An 11,995-nucleotide genomic window follows, 5' to 3' on the forward strand; every position below is an offset into this window, starting at 1 on the left:
TACATATTGCACAGGAACAAATAAGTCACCTAGTTGGCATCGTACAGTATAAACTACAATAGGCCTACGTCATGGTACGTCTAGGCCGCTTAAATCTATCCTTAAATCCTTAAGTTAAATCTAGCATACTCAAAAATGAAATTGCTTATGAGTCATACATTGTGTTAATTAAGGCAGCTAAATCGGTGACTAACTTTAAGCATAAATGAAAGTTTTTTTCTCATCCAAATTTTCAAACTGTTCTAGTAAGATTACAAGAATCAAAGACTTTTAATCAAATATTTTCAATCGGCAAGCTATTTCCCCTTCAAGTTTGTCCGGAGAATTAGTCTCATCCTCATATCAACTACATCTAGCTTATTGTGTAGACCCCATATCCACGCAGCGTTTTAAAATATCTATTCGGGAATATAGTGATAAGCACCCTTCTGCGGGGCTAGTATGTTCACATTAGCTTATTTCTATCTCCAAAACATTTCGCATTGGGGGAACTCCATTCTGCGACAGGAATAGTTGGTCACGTGGTCCCAAGTACGTCACGAGTGCAAAGTTGAAAGTCAAACATACACACTGCAGCAAAGTGGCATGGCGGTCCTTGCTGGTTGCAGAATCTTTTCTCAGGCTTTTCGGTGTCAACCGAACAGTCTGGACGGAGTTGGCAGATTGCAGGACGCAGTAAATCATGCACTCGCTAACAAAATACAATATGTCCGTTCGGCAACGCATGGAGGAACCCGTCAATACAGCTCAGACTCGAAGTCGGGAGATGACCTAATCGTTAGATATTTGGACGATGAGGATTCAGGTAGATGTTAGAATTCAACCTCACTTTTTACTTGCACTTTACGAGAATGATCAGCAGGAACTCTTCATAATCAGTAAATTAGTTCCTGTTAATCGCAAACACACTAGTTGAACATCGTCTTTAATATGCATCGTTAGTGGAACAAGTTAGTGGAACAAATATGTAAGCACATGGTTGATGTTACAATGTATAAAGACATCTTGTGAAGGGCTGACGAGAGGAGGATTATAATTCATATTAAACACGTACGTAGTATGAGAATGAATGCTGTCCGCATTGTGAGGTGTTGTGATTCAGCAGCTCTCAAGTTAAAGGACACACAACACATTGTATTGGCTGACATGTTGCTATAAAAAATACGCTAAAAGGTAGGCTACTGTTCCCCCTTTCAAGTCAGACAAGTCCTCAAACCACTGAAGTTGCAAACTCCTTCCAGCCGTTTCTGTTGCATGGTAACCACCCGCTGTCAATCCACGTGATCTCACCTACCTGAAACGTTTTTATTATCTGAATTCTGCTATCAGAAACTAGATTGAAATATAAGCCATCTCCATGCTGTCTATAGATGGTGAACTGTTCAGGTTTTCATAATCATGTTTTTCAAACTCAGTCAAGCACTTTAATCACAAAAAGACTGAGCAGAAGCTTTTTTCCTGCTTCATACTGCAATGCTAATACAGTTGCTTGGAATGAATGCTACCAAGTGATGCTAGTCAAGTGATAGTGAATCATAATCCTTGACATAGCACAGTTGTGATTAATCCTAATAGTAACTAATGCTTCTCATTGTTTAGGAATTGTAGTCTTCGGCCTCAATCGCCCAAAAGCGAAAAACGCCATTAGCAAGAATCTTGTGAACATGGTGAGTAGCAATACAGTACATCGAAGTCATGACTTTCTGTCATGGTCAAGTTCAGAATAAGGTTACAGGTGACTCGGTGGCAATCTCTCAGTGTTTGTCATGTCATTTTTGATGTTTTCACCTTGGCCTTAAACTAGTTACGACTATATCACGATGAAGATCAAAGTGAAACACATTAAATAACAAATATTTTATATATTATTTAATATGTTTCACTTTAATCTTCATCGTGATATAACATGCTATTAAGGGGTTCGATAAACTATATCTCAGAGTTTTATTTTCTATGTTATGTTATGCATTTTATGTATTCTATTATGTATCTAAAATGCACTCTATCCCTGTTTTTCTGTTCATTTTATCTTATGCACTCTATCCTAATTTTTATGTTCTATGTGTTTATTTGATGTCTATTTTTATGTGGATCACTGTGCATGTAATTACTTTGTGCACGTAATTTCTTTGCTGTTGAGCATTGTGCATGAAAGGTGCTTTACAAATAAAGTGTATAGTTATAATTATTATTATTATTATCTTTCAAGATGGCTGACGCTGTGGAATCTGTGAAGAAGAACAACAAAGTACGCTCTGTGATCGTGTGCAGCATGGTGCCTGGAATATTCTGTGCAGGTAAGGTCAGGTTTAGAATAAGAATGGCGGGGAAAGGTGATAAGAAAGAAATGCAATCTCAGAATTGAATGCTGCAATGTGGTGTACAAAAGTTACCTGGTCGTGTGTGTGTGTGTGTGTGTGTGTGTGTGTGTGTGTCTGCCTGTGTGGTTGGATGTAGTAGTTTTGCGCTATGCAACTTAGCCATATGGCTATAAACAGACTTCATGTGTAGATATAGAAACGATAATTACTCGTATTGAAAGGGTCTAATCTGACTCTTAATTGGACTCTGTTGTACTGCTGGTACATGACATGAGACACATTGCTGGCTACTTCAGCCTTTACCTTTGTATCTGGGTCAACTGTCAACAGTCCAACTATACTGCAACATAAGTACTACAACAGTCTCAACCAAACTAGCCTGTCAATGTAAAAGTTATGTTTAAGGTTTTAGATGATTTGCTCTTGATGAAAGATGCTTGTGTTCCTGATCTTTTGTGTTTGCCTTGTCATGCTAACTTAAGATGAGTGGCCTGTGTTGCAAAAGAAGGTAAACTAGTCCAATCTGATGTTAATTTGGAGGGTGTCCTGGGACCGGAGCCGTTCTAAGCACAGTCCGTTCAGAAAACGTACAGGTTATTAATAGTATACAAACATACTGCCGGCGCTATAATGCATCTTTTATTTTGTTTTCTGAACAGGGGCAGACCTGAAAGAGAGGGCAAAGATGCACCAAAGTGAAGTGGGACCGTTTGTTTCCAAAGCTCGGGCCCTGATCAGTGAACTTGGTGAGTTATGCTCATTTCCGCACATCCTGGACGTTGCCAAAGAGTTGCTGCTGAGGCTGAAATTCATTCATTCATTTAGTTTAGTTCATTAATTCATTTCCAATAAAAAAAATAAATAATAATTCTGATGTCACTATCATTTTTGAATGTGCTGCAGTATGGCTTTGGGGAAATGGCCAAGTGCTGCATGGTGTCAGGTGTCAAATATCAGTCTTTTATTAAACTGCTTTCACAAGGCTCTGTGGAGACACTGAGAGGTCAAAGTTCAAGGGGTTTTAGAAAGCGATGACTCATTTAAAGCTGTCTGTTAGCACTGCAGCCACACTCCCCAGTTCCTGCTCCACATAATTCAATTATCACATTTAAGGGACTGAGGCGGACATCATTTGGACAAATTACCACATAACCGAATCCCCTGGGGTGCGTACAGTGATCCAATTTGAAAAGTCAGAGGAGGTTTTATTTTAAGACGGGCGAGAATGTTTTTGAATGAAATCAATCACTGCTGTGGTTTGTCCCCCACAGGTAATCTTCCCATGCCCACGATTGCTGCGATCGACGGAGCAGCTTTGGGCGGCGGGCTTGAAATGGCTTTGGCCTGTGATATCAGAATAGCCGGTGAGTAGGTCTTTTTTTTCGGTCCCTCCCAGCTGTTTGGAATCTGATTATCCAGAGCAGACGTTCACCTGATAGTTGGATGTTGGGAATAGCATGGAGCATGAAAGTGCCGTGGATTGAGTGTGTGTAAGATGTGTTGTCTTGTGTTGCATAGGAACAGGATGGAGTGTGTAGAAGGATGTGTTGTCTTAACATTCATGTGTGTCATTTATCTCAATCCCTCTATGCCCTTGTGCACTGCTACGGGTGTGGAGTAGTTTCAACTACTTGTGTGTGTGTGTGTGTGTGTGTGTGTGTGTGTGTTGAAGCACTGTCAAAGAATTAATTAGCAGTCCATATTTAATCATCCGGGAACAGATGTGTCTGTTCATCTTTCATCACACTCCTCTCCCTTTTTGGAGCTCCAAATCTGTTCCTGATCTCTTTATTTCTGCCGACACACACACACACACAGACACACACACACACAGGCTCTCATCAGTGGGAGTGATATCCCATATGCTTTCACAGGTTTTGTAAACGCGCAAATCATTGCTGAGGGCCAAACAGGAGTCTATTTTCAGCACTTGTCATTGGTGGAGCTGCATAAGGAAGTGTGTTGATGTTTTGGCTGAAATGAAACAAACTTTCTTGTCTGGTCTTCAACTTGAGTAGATGGTGAGTGTTTATCTGCTTTCTTTTGTTTCCACAGCTCACTCTGCAAAAATGGGACTGACTGAAACCAAGTTAGGCATCATCCCTGGTGCAGGTAGGACACTACCTTGCAGTTTTGACATGCTGAGCAGTGGGGGGGGGGAACTTGTGCTTAACACTGATAAGAGGGTCCATTAGAAGATCACCAAAAGCATACAACACGTACAATGACAACACTAATGTACATCTAGAAACAGATGCACCTCAAACATGAAGTGTACTTATTTGGAGTATTTATTGATAGACTTTTAATTTGTTTAATTAGCAGGCATAATCAGCACTCTTTATTTGCTTTATTTGTTTGATTAATCTCAGTGGCATCTATACTCGAAGCGTTGGCTTTATGATGGGTAAATGGTTTTGTCTGTTAGAGCTTGTTGAGCCAAGTAGTTTCATGACCTTCACATTTTGCTGTTAAAAGGGAAATGTGTTATATTGGTAGTACTTTTCCACCATAAAATTATGTTTCATGAAAAATAAACTTGGCTTCCAGAGCTCTACATGTCTACCTTGCTACGGACCTCACGGAAATCGCCAAGCTGTTATTGATTGTAGTTACCCTACTCTACCTGAATGTTATCGCTCACAAAGTCAGAATATCTGAGAAACATTGCATTGGATGTAGCTGCGCTGATGAGAAGGAGCAGGTTTTACTCCGATCCTCCATATTTGTGGCGAAAGGTTTCTGACGCAACCAAAGCAGGAAGAGGACACCGGCATCGGTGGTGTCTGCTGACTGAATGAACAAATTCACTTCTCCGAATCTTGTGCTTTACAGTAAAATATTCCTGTGTGTGGACATTGAAACAGGAGAGACGGTGTGCGTCGGCTTTATCTTATGATTGTGCCTTGTTGCCAAAAGCAGTATGATATAATATAATGAGGCCACTGAAAGATGTGACCCCTACTTACATCAGTGGCCTATTGAGAAACTTGCATTATAAACCATTCATGTTCAGGAGAGGGATCTTTAACTTTATTTGTCCGTAGAACACATCTAGTCTGACCCTGGGCTTTTGTCAACACCAGTTCAGTATACTTCAGGTCAAGTAGTCACAGATGACTGAAGGTTCCTCATCTTGGACCATTAGAGACATATTCTTATTTTAATGAGGAATCGGGAATAGTTTAATCAGTTAAATTCATGTAAGTCGCTATGGGCCAAGAGGCCAGTTAATTAAAGAAAGAAATCATTTTAAGGCTTGAAGCTATTATAACAATTATAGCAATTATGACTCGGTGTAGCTAGATGACTGAATACATGTTATTGCCTTTGAATGGATTGACAAAAGGAAAATGATGTGCAGTACCACTCTTTCTAGAAACATCTTCTAGTCCAGTGCTAATTTTATGTTGTGTCCAGTTTTCAAATGTGTTACTTAATGCTGTACCTAAACTCGAAGGCTGAGCTAAAGCACCAGAGCTGTGTCCAGGCGCTGCGTGTTGTAAACTGTGCGTCTCTGTCCGATGCGTGACCAGTTAAACTGTGCGTCTCTGGGTGACCAGTTAAACTGTGCATCTTAAGGCTAACCAGTTAAACTGTGCATCTTAAGGCTAACCAGTTAAACTGTGCATCTTAAGGCTAACCAGTCAAACTGTGCATTTTAAGGCTAACCAGTTAAACTGTGCGTCTCTAGGCGCTGTGTGACCAGTTTAACTGTGCTTCTCTAGCCCCTGTGTGACCAGTTAAACTGTGCGTGTGAAGGCGCTGTGTGACCAGTTAAACTGTCCTCTCGTCTCTAGGCGCTGCGTGACCAGTTAAACTGTGCGTCTCTGGGTGTCCAGTTAAACTGTGCGTCTTAAGGCTAACCAGTTAAACTGTGCATCTTAAGGCTAACCAGTTTAACTTTGTGTCTGAAGGCGCTGCGTGACCAGTTAAACTGTGCGTCTCTGTCCGATGCGTGACCAGTTAAACTGTGTGTCTCTGGGTGACCAGTTAAACTGTGCATCTTAAGGCTAACCAGTTTAACTTTGTGTCTGAAGGCGCTGCGTGACCAGTTAAACTGTCCGTCTGAAGGCGTTGCGTGACCAGTTAAACTGTGCGTCTCCTCTCCTTGGTAAGCCCCTGTGTGAGCAGTTGCCACATTCCTTCAGCTGTTGTTCGCTGGGGTTTGAGCTTAGTGGGATCTGTTGTAGAGGTCAAAGGTCACTCTCTGTCTGTGCCCCCACCGGCTGAAGCCCATCCAAGGAATTTTTTAATAAAATGAGATTACCACTTCGGTTACCTCACGCTAAAAATACAGTTGTCGCACAGAGACCAGGACACAGGAACACCACAATGCCGCATTCAAGTGGAGAGGGATTAAACAAGGATATGTATTTCTGTTTCTCTTTCAGTTTCTCAGATGTCCTGGTTATTCTTAGAGGTCTTTATTCCAAAAAGTAGCTCGTTCTTGTCTCATGAGTGCTCGCTTGTTATCAGTTCCTCTCGGCGCTTTGGAGATTAGAGAAGAAATGACATGGCCAGCCAATGACGTCTGTGTGCAGCAGTCCTGCCGTGGGAGAAGAGCACATCGCTTTATACTTTTGGAAGTGGAAGAAGATTATTGCCCCTCTGCATCGTAAGAAATCAGAATATCTTCTGGAAAGTTCTATTTGTGGAAAGCGCCAATGCCCATGTTTCAGGGTGGGGCATCGACTTTGTTAGTTGGACAGATGTCAGTACTTCTGTCTGGTCGTGTCCTGGGCCCGTTTCTGGATCCAGGTGACCTTTGCGTTCCCCCGTTGCCGTAGCAGCCGTAGGGATTCAGATCTTGACCTTTCACCTACCACCACACAGACGCTTCATGAACATCTCCACTTCAGTGATTGCTATATTTAATATATAGAAAATCTAATCTAATAATCTATATTTCTATATTCTTCTATATGTAAAACCCCATTGCTTGTAGTGGGAGACATTTAAGTGGATACTATATTTAAAATCCCATTGCTTGTAGTGGGAGACATTTTAGTGGATACTATATTTTAAATCCCATTGCTTGTAGTGGGAGACATTTTAGTGGATACTATATTTAAAATCCCATCTCTTGTAGCGGGAGACGTTTTAATGAATACTATATTTAAAAACCCATCTCTTGTAGCGGGAGACGTTTTAATGAATACTATATTTAAAATCCCATCTCTTGTAGCGGGAGACGTTTTAATGAATACTATATTTAAAATCCCATTGCTTGTAGTGGGAGACATTTAAGTGGATACTATATTTAAAATCCCATTGCTTGTAGTGGGAGACATTTAAGTGGATACTATATTTAAAATCCCATTTCTTGTAGCGGGATACGTTTTAATTAATACTATATTTAAAATCCCATTGCTTGTAGTGGGAGACATTTAAGTGGATACTATATTTAAAATCCCATTTCTTGTAGCGGGAGATATTTTGGTGGATACATGTTGAGGTCACTGGTCTCACATGGGATGGTTCATTTCTGAACCAGATTGTTTAAACATAATTGCCCAATTAGAAGGATTTAACTAAATCTAATTCTGTTTCGTGCATTTATTCAAGCCTGTATTTTTAGGGTGTGGCAGAGCATACTAACAAGTAGACCTTCAGATGTTTATTTTGCGGTTGTTTGTATTTTGTTATTTTGTAGAACACCAAACATGCCAACAGCTGCACTGCCGTTATATCTGCAGGTCCTTTTTAATAGTTGCACCAGTCCAACCCCTGAAAATATCTTTGTGCACTTGAGTAGATAATAAATGTCCTGATTTATCTTCAAAGCACTTTAATTGAACCGACTCAGTAGGTGAGCCGCTTGATCTAAAGCAAATTGGTGAGATCGTCCAAGGGCTGCTGTCCCTAGATCACTGGAACAAACAGATAAACAGAGAGGCAGAGAGAGAGAGTATCTCTCTCCTGTTGTGTGCTCTCTCTCTCTCTCACTCACTCTCTCCTGTTGCAAGCTGTCTCTCTTTCTCTCTCTGAACAAACAGATAAACAGACAGGCAGAGAGAGAGAGAGAGAGAGAGAGACAGTCTCTCTCTCTCCTGTTGCAAGCTGTCTCTCCCTCTCTCTCTCTCCTGTTGCAAGCTGTCTCTCTCTCTCTCTCCTGTTGCAAGCTGTCTCTCTCTCTCTTGTTTGAGAATAGGTCACCAGAGTGTTGGCTCACTGCCAGTTCTTTCTGATGTATTCACCTATTCACCCGCGACTCCTTGGAAATGGAGTACAGGACGTCAGCAAAAGGGGATTTTTATTCTTTCTCTTTTTTTTTGTTCTCCTCTCCTCTCCTCTCCTCCTCTCCTCTCCTCCCCTCCCCTGCACTGATTCACTTCCCTGAAACTCATTTGTCCACTAACCTGCTATTAGGGCCTATTAGTCGTAAACACAGAGAGACACAGCAGGGGTTAATGTCCTCCCCGCCATTGAGTCCCTGTCCAGGAGAGATAATAATAATAACGGATTTTATTTATATAGCACACTTTCACATACAAAGATGTCTCAAGGTGCTTAACAGGGTCACAGTAGCAATAGCAATTGAAACAGTGCATTCTTAAAGCAATACAGAAAAGAAATTAAAAAAACAGAAAATATAAGGAGCACAACCCCTCCTTTGGGCGCAGGGACTGGGAACCTCTCCTATTGGATGTTTACCACACAATATAATGACGAGCATAAGCCTGTGTGTGTAATGTTCCCTGTGTTATTTGGCCTGCTCTTGTTGTCCCATTTACACTTGTGGGTGAATATGACACATTATTACACAGCTCTTCTTAATGTTGTAGAATGCTCCATTCACTTGAATGGGGCTTCCCAACGTTCTGCGGTCAGTTATTAACCGATAACTGACCGTTGCTATGCAATAATGACCGCTGTCAAGGAAAGTGGCCTTTTTGCCTCTGATTCACATCTTTCGTAGCACTCCGCAAGTAGTACGGTAACTTATCAAAGGAGTTTCAGCGGACGGTTGAGCAGCTGTGTTCTAAAGAATGTTCAACGTCTTTCAAGTTCAACGTCTTTGGCGAACTATTTCTCTGCTTTTTAACACTACGTATAGTAACAAATACATTGTAAAAAGACACACTGTTGTGTTAAGTTATTTTTTTGTTTTGGCAAGTAGCCGTATAATAAGCGGGATAATGTATAGAACGCCGGGGTGCTGTCCGCCCTGTCAGGGCTTATTTTCCCGACAATGACCTGCATTCTATACATTATCCCTTACTTGGTGGCCTGTTAGAGGGTTGTCTGTCTGATGCGACCGTGTGTGTTGCTGCAAGACACTGCTGGTGTGACTGTGTTTATTGTGGTTTTAGGATGCTGATGTCATGACAACAAGGTAGCACCCATTCCTTGTTTTTGAGGGTTTACTTTCCATTTCTATTCAACAACGTACCAATGCAAATCTACTTTTTTTTGTATGATGGTTTCATCTGAATCCATATCTGCCTAGGGCATTGTGATGGATTACAACATTAATTACTTGTTCTGTCATGTTCTGCATCAAGTTAACTACTGTTTGTTTGTTCAAGTGAAGGAAAAACTTTGGCAAAAAATGGCAGTTTGACAAAGTATATTGACTTAACCTCAGAGTACACTTGGAAACAGTTAACACGTTTAGTTAATTCCTGTATAACCAGTATAACATTATTTATATATTCATTAAATTATGTATTATATGTACTGAATAGGGAGTGTTTTTCTGAAGACATCCAATAAGATATTGCAAAAATGTATCCATCCCACCTTTTTAAACTGGAGAAGAAGAAGGAAAGAAAAAGGATGTGATGTCAGTTGCGTGGTCAAGTGAAGCTGAGAGGAATCCACAGTGTATATTCAGGACAGCGTGTAGATTCAGGAGATGGTGTTGATTCAGGAGACGGTGTAGATTCAGGAGACGGTGTAGATTCAGGAGATAGTGTTGATTCAGGAGACGGTGTAGATTCAGGAGACGGTGTAGATTCAGGAGATAGTGTTGATTCAGGACACAATGTAGATTCAGGACCGCATGAAATTCAGGATCCCAGCATGTAGATTCAGGACAGCATGTAGATTCAGGATCCCAACATGTAGATTCAGGACAGCATGAAGATTCAGGATCCCAGCATGTAGATTCAGGATCCCAGCATGTAGATTCAGGATCCCAGCATGTAGATTCAGGATCCCAGCATGTAGATTCAGGATCCCAGCATGTAGATTCAGGATCCCAGCATGTAGATTCAGGACAGCATGTAGATTCAGGATCCCAACATGTAGATTCAGGATTCCAGCATGTAGATTCAGGATCCCAGTATGTAGATTCAGGATCCCAGCATGTAGAGTGCATTCTCATGTAAGAAACTGTGGTCGTTTCATAGTGAGGGGATACTAGGATGGGATAAGGGTTGGTAAAGGTGTAGTAGTGGCTGATCAATAATAGATAATAAGATAATCAAGACTATAAGATCATTCCATGCATATCTATCATGTGTGGAAGAGTGTAGGGTAACCTATAGATGGTGTATGGACAACACAATTTCATAAAACCCTTGCCATTGCTGTATTTGCTGCGTATTTAAAATATTGTGCTTAAGTCAGTATTTTCTGGAGCTGGCTTGTCAAGTGCTTCCAATTATGTACTTGAAATAATGGACATAATATTTACACTGACACCTGTGCTGCTATCCTGCACTTTTGTAGAACAGTACAGTTTAATAATTCATGTGTAATTACGGTTCTCTCTCTCTCTGTCTCTCTTTTTTTATATATATATATATATATATATATATATATATATATATATATATATATATATATATACATACTGCAGGGTGTAGTGTAATGCATTCTAAAGTCATTGACTTTACTGTGGGTATTGTTATAGATTAGATGTATTCTTTATCTTTTTAAGCCGCAATCCTGCATGAATTAGTTGTTGCAAATAAGTTTGGCCTCAAGTGCAGATTTGATTTCAGTCATGTCTCATACGTCATGGGGAGCCAAAGGCACATTAGTAACTGGAAGGGCGGGCATGTTGCTCCACCTGTCATTGTTGAAATCGAACATTCACTGGAAACTGGGAAGTGACTTTCTCTTGCAAAATGTCCTGGGATTTCCGATCTTGTGATTTCAATATCGTAATAATTGAATGAATGAGTAAGCAAAAATGTAATGGAAACTGCAACGGCATCCAGACAAGGCCAAGCCAAACGCTTCATCATTAACACTCCACATGTCTCATTCTGCAGCTCATTATAGTCAAGTCATGTTTAGAAAGAGAAAAGGTTTAGGCAAAACAGAACCCTCAAATCCTACACAGTGAGGGCAGTGTGTGTGTGTGTGTGTGTGTGTGTGTGTGTGTGTGTGTGTGTGTGTGTGGCCTCCTCAAACCTTGGGTCATGTGCAGTTTAATGTATGCTTTTTTAGTATGATGATGATCTTGAATACTTTTCTCTTAGCTAACGTTGCGCTCTAGTTCCAAATACTCTGTGTGTGTGTGTGTGTGTGTGTGTGTGTGTGTGTGTGTGTGTGTGTGTGTGTGTGTGTGTGTGTGTGTGTGTGTGTGTGTGTGTGTGTGTGTGTGTGTGTGTGTGTGTGTGTGTGTGTGTGCTAATGTTGCGCTCTAGTTCCAAAAAAAGAACTGTCAAAGTTGGCTTCATTAACCTAACTGCTTTGTGTCATACTAGATACATGAT

The 11,995-nt window shown here is 40.8% G+C and overlaps 1 protein-coding gene across 1 annotated transcript in view; it reads left to right on the top strand.

The window, feature by feature from the left end:
- Positions 1-557: 557 nt before the first annotated feature.
- auh (AU RNA binding protein/enoyl-CoA hydratase) overlaps positions 558-11,995 on the top strand; it is a 26,590-nt gene continuing 15,152 nt past the window's right edge. The window contains exons 1-6 of the mRNA XM_080842699.1: positions 558-805; positions 1,600-1,667; positions 2,210-2,297; positions 2,981-3,067; positions 3,593-3,685; positions 4,377-4,433. Of these exons, the coding sequence (XP_080698825.1) occupies positions 586-805; positions 1,600-1,667; positions 2,210-2,297; positions 2,981-3,067; positions 3,593-3,685; positions 4,377-4,433 (613 nt within the window). The 5' untranslated portion in view covers positions 558-585. The remainder of the gene's footprint in view (positions 806-1,599; positions 1,668-2,209; positions 2,298-2,980; positions 3,068-3,592; positions 3,686-4,376; positions 4,434-11,995) is intronic.

The sequence above is a fragment of the Sprattus sprattus genome (assembly GCF_963457725.1).
Source record: "Sprattus sprattus genome assembly, chromosome: 7".
In the NCBI taxonomy this organism is placed as follows: domain Eukaryota; kingdom Metazoa; phylum Chordata; class Actinopteri; order Clupeiformes; family Clupeidae; genus Sprattus; species Sprattus sprattus.